Below are 20376 nucleotides of genomic sequence, written 5' to 3'. Positions count from 1 at the left end.
TCTGTGTTACCAAGAGAAAGACTTATCTTCATACACTACGATAAAATGAATATGTTTGAAAACTTGTAAATTTATCTTTCTCCTTCAGGATTTGCAAGAATATCTGGTTATCCAGTAGGAATTATTGGAAACAATGGAGTTCTTTTCTCAGAGTCAGCAAAAAAGGTAAATAAATAGATTATTAGCTTCTTTGCCTCTGAAAAACAAAACTTATGGTGTACAACTTAGAATCATAGAATAGTTAGGGTTGGAAAGGACCTTAAGATCATCAAGTTCCAACCCCCCCTGCCATGGGCAGGGACACCTCACACTAAACCATATCACCCAAGGCTCTTTCCAACCCGACCTTGAACACTACCAGGGATGAAGTATTCACAGCTTCCTTGGGCAACCCATTCCAGTGCCTTACCACCCTAACAGTGAAGAATTTCTTCCTTATATCCAATCTAAGCTTCTTCTGTTTAAGTTTCAACCCATTACCCCTTGTCCTATCACTACACTCCCTAATGAAGAGTCCCTCCCCATCATCCTTACAAGCCCCCTTCAGATACTGGAAGGCTGCTATGAGGTCTCCATGCAGTCTTCTCTTCTCCAGGCTGAACAGCCCCAACTTTCTCAGCCTGTCTTCATACGGGAGGTGCTGCAGTCCCCTGATCATCCTCGTGGCCCTCCTCTGGACTTGTTCCAACAGTTCCATGTCCTTTTTATGTTGAGGACACCAGAACTGCACACAATACTCCAAGTGAGGTCTCACGAGAGCAGAGTAGAGGGGCAGGATCACCTCCTTCGACCTGCTGGTCACGCTCCTTTTGATGCAGCCCAGGATACGGTTGGCTTTCTGGGCTGCGAGCGCAGACTGAAGCCGGCTCATATTAAGTTTCTCATCGACCAACACCCCCAAGTCCTCTGCAGGGCAGCTCTGAATCTCTTCTCTGCCCAACCTGTAGCTGTGCCTGGGATTGCTCTGGCCCAGGTGTAGGACCTTGCAGGTGGCATGGCTAAACTTCATAAGGCTGGCATCAGCCCACCTCACAAGCATGTTGAGGTCCCTCTGGATGGCATTCCTTCCCTCCAGCGTATCAACCAAACCACACAGCTTGGTGTGCTGTTTCTTGTTTCAACTTTATGTTGAAACGATAAACTTTTTAAAATATGAAAGCAGACTGGCTCCACATTTTTTATGTAAACATGAAATAGCTTAATAGGCTGTAAAAATATTTGACCGTATTTTAGAAACGATGTTCTGTAGATTTTTCTGGTACGAAGTCAATAGGAAAGGTCAAAGATAGATCAATAGGAAAATATAGTTAGAAAAAACAGCATTTGAATTAGTGTGACACCACCACAAATGAAATAATAATCCTGCAGTTTTTAGCCATTACAAGAAAAGTCCATGGTGACTGTATAAATTAACCTACTAGTTATAATTCCTAACCTGTAAACTGTGAAATACTGTAATTTATTACTGGAGAATTTCAAACTTGGATTCGAGTGCTCAGTTCATTTGTTAGCAGAGGTTTAATTTTTATACTTTGAAGCAGCAGCTCCTGGCTTAGACTGAGGGAAACCATGCAGTCTTACCAAATTTTTTCAAGTAATGACTGTCAGTTTAATTTTTGTCACAGCAATTATATATGGTAGTTTTGTTCTAGCAAGCTCCTCAAACTAAGGGTGAAGAAATCACTATTGAAAATCTATAGGAAAAAGGAAGCTGTGAGAGCTATTTGGAGAAAGAAAGTAATTTTACTTGATTTATTGATGTAATAAAATAATACATGAAATTGAGTTTTACGTACTGAAGGAATACTATCAACTTGGAGCACTGCCAGTAAGTGACATTGTTTTAGGCTAGCATTTGCTTTAACACATATGTTTCCAAGTTGAAAATAACTCTTTGTATTTCTAATACTGTCAGGTTTTTTGTGATCACTTAGTGCTTCAACTTTTTTCCTTCCAATGAAAATAAATAACAAACATTCCTCTCCTGACTTTTGCTGCCATATCAGTACTGCAAAAGGAGGTGGCAACGTTTCATTTGGTTCACTTCTGGTGAGACCTTTGTCCATGATGTTGCTTCTGTAAGCATCATAATCTAACAATATTCCTTTTTTCTCTTCTGGCATATTTGTGATATGTTGGGATACATCTTTTTCCCGTGATCATCACTGTACTTTTTGAATGCTTCTCTGAAAAAGCTACCTAAGGGTTATGCTGTATGATTTTTCTCTTTTTTGTTTTCATATATTTTGCTGGTTTTGTATTTTGAAGAGGTTTTTTTCAGTTGCTGTGCTACATTGCTACATACTTTTATGCATATATATTTTTTTTTTTACCAGCAGTGTGTAAATAACCTGAGAAACTTTGCTGATTTTTTTCTAGTTCCTGGGGTAACAGTTGGACTCAGTGATCTTAAAGGTCTTTTCCAACTGAGTTGATTATGTGATTCTGTGAAACAGAAACTTGGAATCTACTATTTGTATCTTTTCTAGGAAAATCGTCTTTTCCTAGAAAATGGGGAGAAGGTACTTGCCCTGAGAAGAGGGAAAAAAGTGTTAGAGCAATTGGTCTGCCCATGAGCAAATGGTTTACGTGGGCCTTTACCTATTTCAGAGAATACTTTTCTTTTATACAGGAAACGGGGAAATATTTTTTTCTCACTGGTTGTCTTAATTTCTATGACACAGTCCTTCAAAACTCAATATCAAATGCCACACTGTGAAGGTGCCTGTGGCTTTAACTACATATTGGCTGAGTCAATATTGGCTGAGTTCAGCCTTTCAGTATCAGCAGTAATGCTTTTTAAGGATATAATTTCTGCTTCACCCTTGAACTCGCACATTTTTGGTATGTTCTTCTAGAGTGAGCATACGTTTTGCAGTTGACTTTGTATGATGCAGTACTTCATGATGTAAATAAGCTTGCGGACTTCAGGGGAAGGAGGCTTGTCACAGTCTTCAGATTGCTGGTAGAAATAGCTTCACTTATCCAACTTTAATGGCTTACTCTTTCTTGATTTTTTGTTTTTTTTCCTTTCTTTTCCTCTCCACAGGGTACACATTTTATTCAGTTGTGTTGCCAGAGAAATATTCCCATTGTGTTTTTGCAGAATATTACAGGTGAGTAAGCTCAGTATTTTGAAGTTTCACTATGTTGCAGGTTTTGTTGTTAACTGTTGAGGCTGTAACTTTTATACAGTATCTTGTGTGCTTTGTTGCATCTGCATCTCCAGCCTGTTCTGAAATCAGCCTGTCAGCAGCTGATGAAGGCCTTGCATTACTATTTGTTCTTCATTTTTTCTGCATGTGCTATAAAGCACATAATATGACATACAGCATATTATATTAATATAAAGTTACTGAGCCTTTTTTTCATATTGTAATTCTTTAGGTTTCATGGTTGGCAGAGAATATGAAGCTGAAGGGATAGCAAAAGATGGTGCCAAGATGGTAACTGCTGTAGCTTGTGCCAATGTACCTAAAATAACAGTAATTATTGGTGGTTCTTATGGAGCTGGAAACTACGGGATGTGTGGAAGAGCATATAGGTAAGTGTTACTTCCAGTTATGACAGGAGATAAGACTAAGTTGAGAGAACATATCCTGGAAGTACTGTTCTGGTACTTGCAGAAGTCATGCTATTTGGAAAGCAAAACAATTTTCATTGAATATGGTCATAAGCAAAAAACAACCTGACTAACCTGTAGAGATTTATAGGTTCATGATTAACCTCGAATTAGGTGATGCAGGAGATCTAACATGTAAATGTGTTGACATGCTTTTTGCCCGTTTCCTCTTCCTCTTCCTCTTCTTCAGGATTTCCATATAATCCTGAAGAGTCACTAGCTAGTTTGGGCTGGTCCTTTATTCTGCATTCATGTGAAGAGTACCGCCTGTGGAAAAAATCCTTATTCACTTTCATGGGTCTGTTTTTATGAGTAATGTTTGCAGAATCTGTAAGGATTTTTTTTTTTTTTCCCTTTGGACAAGACTCACATAAATGTTCTTTTCATTTGTCAAGGTTCCTATTACTATGGAAGTCATTGGTAGTACATTAAAAGAGAAAAATTCTGGAATGGTGGTGGGGTGATGGTAGTGTTAAATGAAGAGTCTCAAGAAAGAAGGAATTTTTTAAGGTGCTTGGATATAGGTCATAAACAGAACTTTTCATATTTTCAAACCTAATGCTGCAAGGATTGAAGTATGCTACTTTGCAGTCTGTAAAAACAATACACTGTAAGATTGTCATGCGTAAAAATGAATTCTTGGCTGAGTGAGAACTATTTCTTTACTATGAAATAAGGCAATGTCTTATTTTGGTATTTGATATGTATTTTTTTTAGTCCAAGATTTCTATATATGTGGCCAAATGCTCGCATATCAGTGATGGGAGGGGAACAAGCTGCAACTGTTCTAGCTACAATAGCTAAGGACCGAAAAGCAAGGGAGGGAAAACAGGTACATTTTTCTTCTTTCATTTACAGTAATGTCATTATTGCTTACCCTTTCACTGGAGTTGCTCACTTCTTGAGTTAGGAAAGGATGTGACAGAGTGAGACTCCAATGACCTATCATTCTCCGAATGCCACCTAGTGCATTGACAAACATGAAGGATTTGTGAAATGTTACCTTTTACACCTTGTAAATGTGAAGATCATTCATTACATTTCTTGTCTGCTTAAAAAGAGGAGTATTTCTCATATCATCCACTTTTGTACTTTGTGCACCGAATTATTAGTTCTGATGAGCAGCCAGGGATCCTCACTGGTTTGGGAGAATGCAGAGGAATATGTGAGAACGAAGTGTCTTTCCGTTTACTTTTGAGTTAGGCAGTTTTACAGAAAGTACAACTTCAAATTATTCAGTGACTGACTGACAATTATGAAACTTACGACAGGAGAAGTCTGTAAAGGTTTCTAGAAAGTTTTGACTCATTTCAGCATTTTAATTGAAAATTACTGTATTTTGTTTAAAAATCTTTTCTAGTTTCTCTGTACACTCTTTTCTGCTGTGTTTTTTAAATTACATAGTTTGTGTTTATACTGTTGCCTTGATCTCATAGGTGATTTTATTGTGATGTCTTAAACTTGCTTGTATTTTACGTGTTCATAATAAGGAAGCGTTATCTCAACAGTTCTGTTTCCTGCATGTTACTTGAGCTTTCCATGGATAGAATATATTCATCTTCAGTTCTCTCTGTCTTGATTTCCCAAATCCCTAAGATGGACAGAATGAAAGCCAGAAAGAAGTTTGAGAAAAATAATTGTAGTTAATGTCAGTAAAGTGTTTTAGAAACTTGAAAATTTTCTGAATTACAGTGGTGACCACTCTAGATCATAGAGAAACCCAGTGTTAGAAAAGCATAGACTTGTTTTGTTAAAAGGTCTTGTCAAAGGCAACTCAGAATAGGGTTTGTTGAGTACAGCAATTTTTTCAGGAATTTTTCAGATGCTAATACCCAATTATTCTTATACTCAGTTAAGTACATTTTTAAAATTCGTTTTCCTACCCACAGGTTTTGAAAAGTGGTGTTTTAATTTCATTGCCAAATACATGAAATTGATAACATCATGTAAAAAGGGGTATAAACTTGGGTGCTGCATACAAAATTCTCCTGTCATTGTGGGAGAAAATATTAAAGAATATCTGTTTGTTTGTTTGCCTGGTTTTTTAGTTATCTGAGGCAGAAGAAGCAGCTTTGAAGGAGCCAATCATTAAGAGGTTCGAGGAGGAAGGAAACCCTTATTATTCCAGTGCAAGGTAACATATAAATGACTTTTCCAAATCTTAATTGTAATCACATGACATAACATCTAAATCTTGGTGCTGAAGAACAGAAGAGAGAAATCTGAAACAAAGATTGTGTTTGATACACAGGAGTACAACACAACAAGCTCCAAATTGATGTTTTTATCTGTCTTAGAGACTTTGTAGTTTCTCTTCTGTACTGTTTCAGAAGAAAGCACCACACTTGTAGGAATTGTTCTGCTGTTTCTGTAACTAATGATATGGTAGCATGGAGTTTATATTTTTGTTCTGGATATTGGTATTTTGTTCTGGATAAGTTTTATCATTCTTCCTGAAGTAGTTTCTGGTCACCATTCAAAAGCCCATTGAACAGTGTAATGAGTGGCTGCATGTATGTTAGAAAGAATTAATTTAGTGGGATTCTGCAAGTCAAAGAGACCAGTAGTAAAGCAGAAGTTCCAGAAAGACCTGAAACCATTTGCAAATCTCAGGTTGTTATCTTGGTAGGTGACTGTACTGGATGATTCACGTCATTGGCTGAATATGTGCGGCATATTTGTGTTTGTTGGGAAGTCGTTTGCAGCATTTTGTGCTCAGGTTAATGAAATATTAGTAAATGCCCAGGAACTAGTGAGGCTTATGAAGCAACAAGGCATCCTGGCATCCTCTGGCAACTGACTTTGGAGGCTTTCTTGGCCTCTGATTGCTACTCTACATCAGTTTCATCCTGTCTCTTCTAGTCTTCCAGGACATTTTTCTGCTTGTGGAATCCAAAAGACAGTTCTGCACAGGCTCTGAGCTGCTGATGATGGTAGAGGGTAGCATGTAATAATGCAACTTTGCTGTGCCTCTGTGGCTTCTCATTTTGCAGAAAGGATGTTACTGTTACATAACTGTGAGTCTGTCTGGTTTTGTGTAGCTGAATTAGAGATACTCATGGTTTTCTTACATCCTGGCAGGAAAGTCTGGAAACAAACTAACTACAGAGTGGTTGGGATTTGATAAATTTTGATGTGGGCATCATGGGCAGAAATCGTGTGAACAGATGGGTGCAAGGTATGCTGACAGTGCCGTAAAGATGCCAATAAGAGGAGTTAGGGGACCTTTTTGTGTAACCTGGTAACCTACCTGCTTAATCTTGTGTATGACAAACTTGATACAGCAGCAGCATAGCATCAGTGAGCTCCTTTATAAATAGTTTACCATGATCTAAAGGAAGATATAAAATTAATGGTAGCTTTTACGCTGGTTTCTGTTGGAATAGTGTAATTAACTGAAATCATTGTACTTGGGGGTTCTATATTCATTTTAATGTTTAATCAGTTTAGTGTCTTTATCAAATGGAAGCTCTTGCCATTTTGCCCTGTCTTAGTAGGATATGTAGCACAGGGTTTATGGTTTCGTCTAGGCAGGTTTCATTGGTGCTGTTGTATAGTCTTATCAATGTTTGGTCTCTGCTTCTGCCTATATGCTAGTGTTGCAGAGTCGTACATATTCTCAACTTCATGAGGCTTTATGCATGTGTACAACCCCCACTGCTACTAAGTTACTATGTATTGGGGTTTTTACATGTAATGAGTGAGGATACTTTTGTGAAATCCAGAATTGTTACTGAAACAGAGTTTTTGGTGTAACACTGGTTTAGAATTTTTTTTTAATATCTTTTAAATTTTATATCTTTTTAATTGATTTAAATTTCATAGGGGTTTCCACAAATTAAAAGATGGTTTCAGCTGTTAAAAATTTCTGTGCCATCTCTCTTACTAGCCCTTAAGATTAAGCCTACCTGTGTCACAAAGCCTTGTGCCCTGACACAAGAAGGAAGAGTGAAAACACATATTGTCATCTTCTGTAACTGGATTTTAAGGAGAAGAATTTTCCACTGATATAATAACATTTGAAAAATAAGGCAAACTTTCTGTTTCTAAAATTAATCCCTAGCATGGAGGAGAAGTTGAGATAATCTGAATGGTTTGATTTATTTCTTTTTTTACATTTGCTTTTTTCAATATGTTCACTGGAAACACAGTCATAGTCTCTTTGTAATTGTGAATGAAAATAATTTGATATATTTATCATACTATTTATTCAGTATATATCAGTGATATAAAAACTTGTCCTCTCCCTGAAACCAACAGACCATTGTCAGTATTTATCACAGTAAGTTACTAATCTGCAGAAAAACAGTTTTACATGTAAGATTAAGTTTGAAATAAAATTAAAAAAGAAAGTCAGATTCTAAGTTTTTAATAATGTCCAGTGATTTTTAGACAAGAAACTTTCTACTGAGCAATTTCTACCGTTCATGTTTCCAGAATATCTGGCCATTTTGTGAAGTTATGTTGCAAATCTGGAAGGCATCTTAGGAAATAGCCTAAGTTTGCCTAGCCTACGGGTTAGGAAATGCTAATTAATACTAGACATCTTGTCCTTCACTTAAAAAAGCAGGGTAATTATGTACTTCTTACTGTGCCTGTAGCTTGGAGAGGAAACTTAACTTGCACAGATGTGACCTAGCTGAGAACTAGTGTGGGTCTGGGTTGCACATATTTGGGTTCCTGTGATGCTATATTTAAGCTAATAAGCCCAACTGAGACATGAAGTCAAATGTCAGAGCTGAAATCCTTCTGAAGTTCATCTGGCTAAAAGCAGAGAAAGTGGAATGCCCCTTTTCACAGAAGAGTGCTTGTGAGAAGGCTAGCTCAGGTCAAGGCACTCCAGGCTGTTTTCTCTGTTTCTTCAGCACATGTAGGTACAGTCTGCATTGTCTAGGAGCTCTTCATTGCTCTCTGCTGTCTACTAGAGATAATTAGGTACATGATTAGATATTCTCATGTTTTCTGCTCTGATTTTGTGCTTTCCTGCCAATATTATGACATGTGTGGCTTGTTCATTTAGTATTAATTCCTAAGCAAGAGCTCAGACTGATAGCTCAAAAGTTTTCGTTACTGTGGAATAGGCTGCCCAAGCAGAGACAATGAAATGAAGTGCGATTCACCTTTGCAGCAAGAAATGTACATGAAGGAGGGATTTAGCCACCTGGCACCTTGAAGCCAAACCATTTGTCAGCCAACATCAGCAGCTGCTTATTGGCAAGTATTTACCATAGGTCAGGGAGACAAAGTAACCTGTTCCGTTTCCTCTAAAGGATGCTTCCTGTCTGGCTCCAAGCATGGTAAAAGGAACAGTTCACTGTTGACCAAACGTCGGGATGCTGTATTGAAATTGAATCTGGATAGCCTTAGTTTTGTCAGAGCTAATTGGATCCCTCCAGCAGGAGCACTCCAACAAACAGTTTTGCTGTGCTGAGAGGAATGAATGATAGATGGGCAGAAAGACTGCTGTCTGTATTGCTGCTCAGGTGCAGCTGGTTTGGAGGCTCCCTCGAGCTATCCTCAATCCTAAAATATGGGACTAGTCTGCCTCACGTTTTATGTCCATGGAGAATGATGTGACTCTTCCAGTTGACTTCATTAGGCTTTGCATTAAAATTTTAGCAATAGTAATGAGAAGGAAGGAAAATGCCCTAGCAATGTTTAAAGTATAAGCAAATCTCCATATTTACTTTGCTTCTAAAATTTTGCTTATAAATTATAACTTGTTATATGTACAGGATGTCAATCGTGTTCCTTGCAGTTGTGTTTTCTAATCAAACTTCGATCAATTATTTGATTAGAACCTTTCACAGTGAGCAGTCTTAATTAACGGGAGTCATTAGGCAGTACCCTTTTTAATGAGTTACATTAATCTGCTTGCAGGTTTCTAAAAGGATTTCAGTGAAATGTTAAGTTTGCATCTTAACAAGTTACATGAGCATTTCTCTTTTGGGAACTTTATTTCTTTTACTCACAGTGTCTCAGTTGCACATATTTTATGAGTATAGTTGTGACTCATGTTCTAGCAGTGGGGTTTTAATAGATAGTTTAATTATTAATGTTACATCCCAGTAGAGGATGTAGTTTCCTTTAAACAAAGAGAAGCAGAAGCCAGGGGTGACCATATGAAAGCAGCTTGACTTCTGTGCAACATAAAATCTTTGTGGTTGTCGATACAAGTTAATTGTGTTGTTACAAAAACAACTCTGCCATTAAAATGTGCTTCGTGTTTGGAAGTATTTATTACAGTGGTAGTCACTATGAAGCTGCAGCTTGGAAGGTACTGCATTAAGTTGGTGATCCTTTTTTATTCAATTCATCCCTGCCCTCCCCAGGCCCTTAGCAGACTTATTAACACAGTGTCAATTCCTTCATTCAGTTTCAGTGTGTTTCATAAATAAAAAAGTTAATTCCAAGTATTCAATAAAAAGATTGATATGCAGAGCAAACAAACTTGTAATAGGCAAAAAAACAAAAAAGCCAATTTGCTTAAAAATAGAAATTACTATACTTGAAATTGTTCTTACAGTTGTTTTTTATACAGTCCTAAGAAAACAAAGGGATTGTGGTTGCTTTGACCTTACCAGACTACTTTTCTTTTAACTATTAACAGGGATCTTCTCCATCCCTTCAGCAGATTAATCTGACAATATTCATGGAATCGTAGAATCACAGAATGGTTTTGGTTGGAAAGAACCTTAAGATCACCTAATTCCAACCCCCTGCCGTGTTGAGGGACACCTCACACTGAACCATGCCACCCAAGACTCCGTCCAACTTGGCCTTGAACACTGCCAGGGATGGAGCATTTACCACTTTTTTGGGCAACCTGTTCCAGTGCCCCGCCACCCTCACAGTAAAGAACTTCTTCCTTATTATCTAATCTGAACTTCCCCTGTTTAAGTTTGAACCCATTCCCCCTTCTCCTGTCACTACAGTCCCTGATGAAGAGTCCTTCTCCAGACTGAACAGCCCCAACTTTCTCAGCCTGTCTTCATACGAGAGGTGCTCCAGCCCCCTGATTATCCTCATCGCCCTCCTCTGGACTTGCTCCAACAGCTCCATGTCCTTCTTACGTTGAGGACATTCCTCAAAAGTAAACCAAGATTAACATACGAGAAGAGGAGAAAAAAAAGGAATATATATTAAACTCTGGTAAAGCATACTTGATGATGTTGGAAGTATTGTAGAAATACTCTGTCTCGGCCAGTCTATGATGCTAAAATATATGAATAGGTATAACCACTGTCTTGGGGAAAATCAAGAGAATTTCAATAGCTCTTAAGTAAGTCTTAATAAAATCAAATTTGTATGTGGTCCTTTGGTTATTTTGAATAAGAGCTTCTAAGTGGTTTTGCTGTATGGTAAGAAGCACTTACTCTGAGTCTCTTTTGAATGGAGTACTGTTGAAATATACTAAAATATTTTAAGGCGTTACTACTTATAATTTAAAGCTATCTAACATTAGGAAAGGAATTATTGACAGGAACCAGACTACAAGAGCTTATACAATGCACTTATCCAGAATATGATACAGACAATTCTTGTGTATCTTCTGCAATAAAATCTGCTGATAGACGCGGACATGGCTGTTAGAATGTTCCAGTGCACAGCTTATTAGCCGACTAGAAAGGAGATAACTGAGAATCCTAAAATGAGAACAAATTAGATAGAGCTAGTTTCCTTATGTTTGTAATTTGGGTTTATAGCATTTTTTTTTTCCCTTGAAAGAAGTTCTTTGGGTTTTTTTTACCAGACTTCTTTCTTTCTACACTGGTCGGGACCTGTCAGGTCAGTTAGCTGTGATATAAAATTTCTTCCATCATAAAGCATAATTTTGACCAGTTAACAGTGAAGTTTTCCACACTCCTTTCTTCTTTCGTACTTGAGCTTTGCTGTTGTGCCCTATCTAGGGTAACAAGTCTTCTCTATCCTGAGAGCTGCACCATGATAAGATATACTAGAATGTTCTTTCTCAGGTAAGCTTTACTCTCTCTGCTAGTTGGAGAACTGGCTCCTAGGCTGAGTCATGCCTCATTTTGTTATAGGTGTTGTATATGAATTGCAGTAAAAGTACTGCAATTCTACTTTGTGCATCCTAGGATAGATACATGTATTTGTTGTAAAATAAAAAGCATGTCAGTCTCTTAATATTTTTATCTGATTTGATGAATATTAACTTTCACAGGAAATGGTGAAACAAACCAAAGATGGAAAGTGTCTGCTGCTGCCTTGAACTTATCAGCATGTGTTTAAGTACAGTTTGCAGGCCTTTTTCTTCAGAGGATGAGATTGGCACATTTAGTATTGAGAGAAGAGTGCAAAATATGTAATTTCCTGTCTAAGATTTTTTTTTTCAGTTAATCTGCAACAATAGTCAATTTGCAGCTGGAAAGTTGCAGCTGGAAACTTCTATTAGGAAGGAATGGCTGTGCTTTCTCTTGGTGGAGTCAGCCTTAGCTCCCTGTTCATGACCCTTTCTTGTATTTTTAAGTTTTCCATAGACAAACAATTAAACATTAGCCAACACTGACGTAGGTTCAAAAAAGAATGCAGATGGGATGGAGGAGGAGCATCACTGTCTTAACCAGAGATACTGTGTATATGTTTTGCAGATCCTGATTACAATGCATGCTTATTTCAGCGAGACTGGGTTGCAATGAGCAACGTGTTATCTTGTTTAAATATTGTGCTGGGGAGGTAGTAGTTATAGAATATTTATGGTTTTGTGGCCTGCTGGGAGTTTTGACATAGATTTTATTTTGGATAGGGTAGAGCTGTCACAGAGAACTGATGCCACAAGTACTTAAATTTTTATATAATATCAAAGAGACTATATACAAGTATGTTTGATTCTGGGGACTTGGGAATTTGGTAATTGCCTGTTCATAATTTAATTGATTTCAGGACTGGGTTAAGAAGGGTAGTTGTTTAGAAATGGCCTTCAGAAAAAATAAATACCACAAATACTGGAAGTACTTGGAATTTACTCTGGTCTTTTAATGATGAAAGAATAAACATATATCATTCTCATCTGGCAGCTGAACTAACCCGAGTAATGTAAAAAATGATGTAATATAGTCTCTAAAATATTCTTACTAGAATATTTTAAATTATTTATTACAGAATACTTATGCATTCTTACTAGAAGAAGATAGATAATTGATAAAAGGTCATTGTCCATGTAAATATTAAAAACCAAAGAGGGCCTCTTTTCTGTAAGGTGATGATTTCATACTAAAAGGAAGTATGAATACTGTCATTTGAAATATATAGACATGACGTTCTTCTTTTGTCCAAAATTTCTTTTAGAAGACACATTACACAGAGTAACACATACCAGTCCGTTGCGTTAATGGTTAAGGTTAATTAACTCCATGTCTTCAAGTATAATTTAGCTCTTTAGTCCACTCTCTTTAGTATAGCCATTTCCAGCTTCATGTGCTTGAAGACCTATCTGCTGTGTATGTTAACATCCTTTATAATGATTGCTTGATTTATTTGTTTTTTCTAGATTATGGGATGATGGAATTATTGATCCAGCTGACACAAGACTGGTTTTGGGCCTTAGCCTCAGTGCAGCTTTAAATGCACCCACAAAGAAGACAGAATTTGGGGTTTTCAGGATGTAAACTTAAATGTATGCTCATCAGAATTACCTATGTATATTTTAATTGGGGCTGGAGGGCAAACTAACCACAATGTCAATGTGATCTAAAAATAGAGATTTATACAATGCTGGTTTTAATAGAAATATTGTAATTATTTATTTACACTGAGGAATCATCACACTTCAGTATTTTGATAGTAATTTGAGACCAGTCGCAGTGCTTGTATAACACTGCATTGCATGAATAAGCTGCAACTTGTAGCATTATGTTTAATATTTGACAAGAAACTACTGATGCTATCTCTTACATAAATAAATTTGCAAAATCAGCTACACATTTGGTGCTTATCAGCTGCTTTATTTCTTCTAATTCTTCTTTGTATGTCTCCTATAAATGCAAAATATTTTTACAATCCACCAATAAGCATCTCATTTAAAACCATGCTAATAAATAATTTTTGCAAAAGAAGTGCTGTAAGAGCAGCCAGGTTGTTCAGCACAGCATGAAATTACAGATTTCACGCAGTTGTTGGCATTTTGGCCTTTCTCTGGCTTTCATCCGAAAAGCATTGCTCTTCTATATGGTTCCCTGAAATCAAAACAACAACAGAACCTGACGGATGCATAGTGTTTTCTGAAAGAGCTGGGGAGAGTACTGGTATCTGTGGGAGCTGCAGAGTGCTGGAAGCGCTTCTGAGGATGGGTTGGCTGCAAAGGTGTTTCAACATCTTGCTGTGTGATCCTTCTAGCAATTTTAACTTCATGAAGACAAAGCATTCTCCCCATATTGATCAGTGTTTCACCCAGAGCACATAGCTGACTCCCGCTGACTTCAGTGATATTTTGATGCTGAAGCGCTTTGGTTAATCTTCTATTTATCATAGTTTGTTGCAGTGTAATGTTTTTCAAGAATTCAGTGCCTGGCATTTTATTCGTTCTCTTTAGAAATACTGGGCATTGTAGAAACTACATGCTTGGTATGTAGTGCGCCTAGAATAAGAAGGCAAATACTGTGCTAGCTGGACTTGGAAGGTGATTTTGGTCTTGATGATTTAGTTAGGTCCTTTCCAGCCCTAACTATTCTATGATTCTATGATGATCCATTTCTAACCCCCCTGCCATGGACAGGAGCACTTCACACTAAACCATGTCAGCCAAGGCTCTGTCCAACTTGGCCTTGTACACCGCCAGGGGTGGAGCATTTACCACTTCTTTGGGCAACCTTTTCCAGTGCCTCACCACCCTCACAATAAATAATGTCTTCCTCATGTCTAACCTGAACTTCCCCTGTTTAAGTTTAAACACATTCCCCCTTGTCCTGTTGCTAATCTCTGATGAAGAGGATATGTTGAGCTGTGGGGTCTCTGGTATGCATCTGCATTGCACTGAAAGACTGTTTTTCTCTCTCATTTTGCAGAGAACTATGTCTAAAACCTGGTGTGTTCTTCACTGCTAGAAAGATTACTTCCGTAGGTGTGCACACCATGTGATCTGCTGTTGTGCTGAAATGTTCTCAATATATTAAATACATGTTTAGCAGAGAGTAAGACTTTAAAATACTCCAGTAAATGGCAGCTGAGCACAGAGCTGTGCTTTTATGCCACTGATTCTTGTTCTTATCTTACTACTCAAATTTGTGACCATGTTGGGTATGACCTAGGATTTCTTTATCCCTAAAGTGCAGTGACATTATTTATGGTTGCTGGACTTCTGAAATGCCTTTAAAAAGTCCCTACTTTTAAATGCATATATATATATATATATATATATATATATATAAAATGTAGCTGGGGAGACAAAAGTTTTTGGAGTCTGAAATGATTGCTATTAATAGCTTCCAATAAGAAGAAATGCTCCATATTTTTTCCTGCTATGGCTGAATAATCAGTTCAGGCACCTGTTGTTTTTCTGCTGTAAATTGTGGGGGGTCACTTTCCCCCGAGTGTTTCTCCCAAAGCCATAAGAAGTACTGCATTTTTTTGGTGAGAAAATTGCTCTCTTTGGAGTATTTTTCTTTGAATATAATCTTTCAGTGAGACTGGTAATGAAATCATTCTGAGTTGGAACTAGTTAACAGATAATCCTGGGATACAGATAATGGAAGCAGATAGATTTCAGAGGATTCGTGCTTCTGAGAAAGATAACTCCCTATAACTTTTTATGTCTAAAAGGACAGTTATTTGCAGTTACCAAAATTGCTTCCTCTAAATATGTGTGTAAACCGTGTCAAAACATGTCTCTGAATAAATAAGCATGTTCTGCCTTAAAACTTACCTTTGGAAACTTGTTAAACAAATATAATTCATCCACACGGACTGTTAGCATCCTGTCAGCCTGTTCTGGTTAGGGGAGTTACAGAACCAGACCTCCTTCCCTGAAGATTAACCATTCAAGGAATCACTAGTGATTATTGCTCCCCTACTGCATAGCAGACGATTTTGGAGAAGCTTTTGCAGGTTAACATGCTGTGCTTTGTATGTAGCCACTGGCTGTACGCAGTGCACACTGTGCACGGCAGCGCTCTGATGGCAAAAATGGACTATTGCCACCCAGGGATCTGCTGGAAAACCTGTGGTCTGTGGACCCACCAGGAGGGAAGAGTTGGACTCTGTGTTTATACCGCATTTGGTGATGTTGATACGTTTATGCTGTCTATAGCCTTGCAGTGGCAGCTACCGTTTAGGTTTATTTGATATGGACTCCAGTACACAGTCATTCTCACTTCCCATTGCCATCGTTCTACCAGGAGGCTCTCCTTTTGAAGTTTAATGAAAGAAATGTGAAATAAACCTAAATAAAAGGTAGCTGCCACTGCAAAGGCATAAGATTCCTGATGGTAGAGGCAACGTAAGAGCTGTAGGTGACAATTTTGAGACTTGTCCTACCTGTCTCAGGTATGTATCACCTATTCACTGTAGTGTTGGAGCAGCTGAACCATTAATCTCTATAATTACTGGAAAGGATGGAACTTAGGATGACACTGACTTCTCAGCTGGCAGTTGAGGAACAAGGGAAATGACTTTGCCATATCAAGCACACAAGCTGTGGTGGACCAGGACCTCGAACTCGGTGCTCTAGGCTTTCAGGGTACCTTTCTGTTCCTGTCTGGTCTTTCCAGAACTAACCCATGAGGAGCTAACCGCATTTTGGGGTTATTCTAATGGGGAGTTTGTAGCCTCAGTGTTTGTGTTAGCATTTGTTATTTGGTGTTCCTGTGAGAACCCATGTTTTATTCAGATGGCATTTTCCAATCCGTTACTGATCCAGATGAATTGGTATCTTCTGCTGAAGCAGATGTTATCTTTCAAGTATGCCTCTGGACTCTATTATTGCTTCAAATGTGGCAGAACCCTGATTTATCTTAAATTTTCCTTCCTGTTCCAGATTCCAGCCAAAGAAATGTCTTGATTCAGAAAACCAGCAGTGGTACAATATATTAACTTTTTTTTTTTTTCTTTTTAAACTGAGGTTGATAAATCAAGGCAATTCAACAAAGCACTTCTAAAATCCCACTGCTTTTCAGCAAAGCCTTAAAGCATCCATTTAAAGCCAGATGTCCACTTTCATGGCTCTGATTCAGTGGAGCACTTGAACAAGTGCTTCACACTAATCTCTATGGTCTAGTAGTCATAAAATCCATCCAACTCTGTGTCTACGTCAAGCCGAAACTAGAACACATAAATGCATCAGAAATGCTCAATGGATACTCCATTGTTCTGATACCAGTGTCAATAGACACCTTCATTATTATTTCCCCACTTTTAGAATTACATTCAATTAATTGATCACGATGGAAGGGTGTGATTATGAAAAAGCATATACCATGTACAACTTCAAAAACTACCTGTTTGACAATACAGTTATTCATGCACATTGGTTGTGTCCTGTTTGTGCATCATCTGCAGTAATAGTCGTTACAGAGAAAGTAAGTTTACTTTGAGAAGCTTGAACTAATGCACATCTACCACAGAGCTGTCTGTCTCTGAGGTCTGATGGCATTTTGTGTGGATTACCTGGAGCTGAGACCTACAGTGCCATGGACTCCCGTAATTTCATAGCCAGTTGTCTTAGGCTACTGATGCTGCCAAAATGTACCCACCTTTTTGTAGCTGTAAACAGTGATTGTGCATTTTTATACCTTGCCCCTGTTCTGCTCCTTGACAAGGTCACTTCTGACACTTGTGTTTAATAATTTAGCTATCCCGTGTCCTATGGCTTTTTTTATGCCCAGAGACAAAATCTACAAGAAGGGCTGAGCAGGGAGCAGGGGACAGTGATATTTGCAGAGACAGTGGCAGGCACAGAAACATACAGGTCTGTGCATGTCTGTGGCCAGAGAGACACAATGACTCTTGGATATACAATTTTATAATTGCCTCCACATTCAACAGTAATTTTACTGGGGGACCTAACAAACTCAGGTTTGTACTGGAAGTGGAAGTTGGAAAGGAAAAGGTGGTGTTTTCTGAGCATCTCTGTAGTGTCTCAGCACTGCGTGAGTAATCCGCATACTATAAAATATGGTTTGAATTTTTTTGGTCAGGCTCCACAGACGCTGCTTTCAAAGTTGAGCAGGCATATATCTGCCTCTCCATGTGAAGTGTTGCATTTTTCTAAGCCTGTTATTTCTCTGCTCTAAGAAGCCTTGTTTGGCAAGCCCATCATTTCCAATACTTCTTGCAGCTGCGTTCTGCCTTCAGCCTGGGATGTGGGATCCACTGATGTCTGACATCTCAGCCTTTCCTGTGGCAAAAAAAAAGGCTGGAGGATTAATGCAAACATGCAGAAGATCTCTGCTCTGAACAGCAATTACAGAGGAGACCTTTGCTGGATGCGATGATCAATAAGAGCGTGTGGGAGGAGGTAACAGCAAGAGACGAACATGCAGCTCTGGGGACAAGCAGCATGATAGTTTGAGAGACCAGAGTCTGTTTATTGCCTCAAACAAAATGATGCTGCTGAAATTCACTCGTTTAGCCACACTCCTCTTGTTCCTTTAAACACTGCCTTTCTGTTTGGCAAAATGCATCCCTGGGCCTGTTTGATTTTCTTTAAACAACCGGTTGAGCTTTTTTGGCTCACATTGATTTGCCTTTTCAGGCTGTATCTAGCTCCCTTACAGCCAGCTAGGACAGTTTTGTTAACGAGGTTTTCCATATTCCTCCTTCTCCAGAATATGCTCCCTTGACCCATGGAGTTTCAGCCCAGCTCCTGCTGCCACTGGCTGGAGGTCAGGATCATCCCTGTGCCACTGCAGAGTTGGGAGCAGAGCCCTCCCATAGGCAGGCTTACTATTATTATTACCCTTACTATGCATGCTCTCCTTGGCATGGCACTGCTCTTCCTAGTGGGGGAAGCTGCTCCTGCGTTCCTCCTGTCCTCACCTTGACCATGAGGCTTGGGCAGGCTTGGCACTGTCAGGGAGCTTTTTGGCTGCATTGTGGATGAACATGAGGCTACCAAGCTTGCAGAGCCGAACACTAGCAGGAAGAGCTGAATGGAGATGCTGGATCTCCTTTTGGCGACTGTGCTTTTCCTCATCCCAGAAGGAGGTGGCCTCATTTCACACACGCAATGGATGATGCTCATGGAGCACCAGCTCAGTAATGCGGTATTATCAAGCACTGTTTCACAGTTCTGCTCCAAACACCAGCGATTACTTTCATCTTGGGTTTTTTTTATGTTGCTTTTTACCTTACTCTTGGTGGCCCTGAGCCTTCTCACCCTGTTGGCAGTCCCACCTGTCCTCATTCAAGCCTCCCACTCTCATCAGCTGGTTGCTCACCATCTTTTATCTTCCCCCTATCTTCAGGTTAATCTTCCCACCCTGAGTCTTCCTCCCCCTGCACTGTGCTGTTCCTTAGCCCACGGGCTACTGACTCCCTCGTCTCAGGTCCCTGATTTGGTTTCCAAGACTGGTCTCCCTGATGGCTCAACTTCCACTCGCTCCTTTGAGTGTCCACCAGCTTCCTGCTCTCTTGTCCGTCCCGACCACCACAGGCTAGAGAAAAGCTTCCCCCTCTTGCCCCGCAACATGGGACTGACCTGGCCCAAGCCACAGTGTGTCGGGCGGCAGCCCGTTTTCCCCTCGGGGAGTGCTTCTGACGGGACAGAGGCTTTGGGGCACAAGCACTTGGGCCCTTGGGAGAGGGGAGGGGGAGCCGAGCCAAGCCGAGCCGAGCCGAGCAGTGCGGATCCGGGGAGCGGCGCGGCAGCGGGGGGCGCTGACGCACGGCGGGGCGGGCACGGCGCTATAAATGCGGCCGCGGCAGCGGCCGTCGAGACGGTAGCACCATGGAGAGCTGCCGGGCGCTGGCGCTCTGCGCCGTGGCGGCAGCCCTGCTGCTGAGTGCCCGAGGGCAGGGGCCGACACCACCGCGCCGCGGCCGCGACCTGGGGTCCCTCGGCGGCGGCGGCGGCGGCTCCTCCCGGGAGAAGGAGCTGGTGGGGCAAGGGGCCGGGGCCGGGCTGGGGGGCGCCGGGCGGGCGGGCGCGGCCTGACGTGGGCTGTGGGATCTCTCGGCAGATCGAGGCGCTGCAGGAGGTGCTGGAGAAGCTGAAGAGCAAGAGGGTTCCGCACTACGAAAAGAAGTTCGGGCAGGTGCCCATGGTGAGTGCCGCGGCGGGATGGGACGGGGCGTGGCGGGACTGGCCACCCTCACCGCCTGTCGCTGCCCGCAGTGTGACGCCGGGGAGCAGTGCGCCGTGAGGAAGGGGGCCCGCATCGGGAAGCTGTGCGACTGCCCCCGGGGGACGTCGTGCAATTCCTTTCTCCTCAAGTGCCTGTGAGCGGAGCGCCCCTGGACAAGCCGCCGGGAGCGCAGGCACCGACATCTCCTCGCCCTAACGTGCCGACCCAAGGCGGCTCGTCCGCCCGGGGAAACGCAGCGAGAAGCCCCCGCGTCGCCTGTGTAACGCCGTCCGCGACATCCGACATCCATGGAGCTGTTTTCTTTCTCTCCTTCCTTCTTCCTTCTCTTCCTTCCCCTCCTTCACCATCTGACTCTGTCCGTCCAGGAAACACCCAGCCCGTGCCTTGCCGAGTAGAGCTGCCGGTACCGGGAGCTGCCGAGTCGTTCCCGTGCGGTGCAGAGCCGAGCCGTGCGTGCCCGGAAGCACGGCTGGCCCCGTGCCGTGCCCCGGGGCG

General features: G+C 40.7%; 2 protein-coding genes across 2 annotated transcripts in view; both read left to right on the top strand.

The window, feature by feature from the left end:
- The window catches only part of MCCC2 (methylcrotonyl-CoA carboxylase subunit 2), a gene marked incomplete at both ends in the record, with an annotated part of 39284 nt that extends 26033 nt beyond the window's left edge, over positions 1–13251 (top strand). Inside the window, 6 exons of the mRNA XM_080637601.1 lie at positions 89–165; positions 3050–3116; positions 3388–3544; positions 4340–4454; positions 5671–5756; positions 13134–13251. Of these exons, the coding sequence (XP_080493727.1) occupies positions 89–165; positions 3050–3116; positions 3388–3544; positions 4340–4454; positions 5671–5756; positions 13134–13251 (620 nt within the window). The remainder of the gene's footprint in view (positions 1–88; positions 166–3049; positions 3117–3387; positions 3545–4339; positions 4455–5670; positions 5757–13133) is intronic.
- A 6272-nt stretch (positions 13252–19523) lies between these two features.
- Positions 19524–20018, top strand: CARTPT (CART prepropeptide; the record flags this gene model as incomplete). Its single annotated transcript, XM_080637691.1, has 3 exons — positions 19524–19673; positions 19756–19839; positions 19911–20018. The coding sequence occupies 3 exons, from the start codon at positions 19524–19526 to the stop codon at positions 20016–20018; spliced, it is 342 nt and encodes a 113-aa protein (XP_080493817.1).
- Positions 20019–20376: the final 358 nt, after the last annotated feature.

This window comes from Psittacula echo (assembly GCF_963264785.1).
Source record: "Psittacula echo genome assembly, chromosome: Z".
NCBI classification, from domain to species: Eukaryota; Metazoa; Chordata; class Aves; order Psittaciformes; family Psittacidae; genus Psittacula; species Psittacula echo.
Note: the sequence above shows the minus strand (reverse complement) of the source record. Positions and strands in the feature narration are given on the sequence as shown.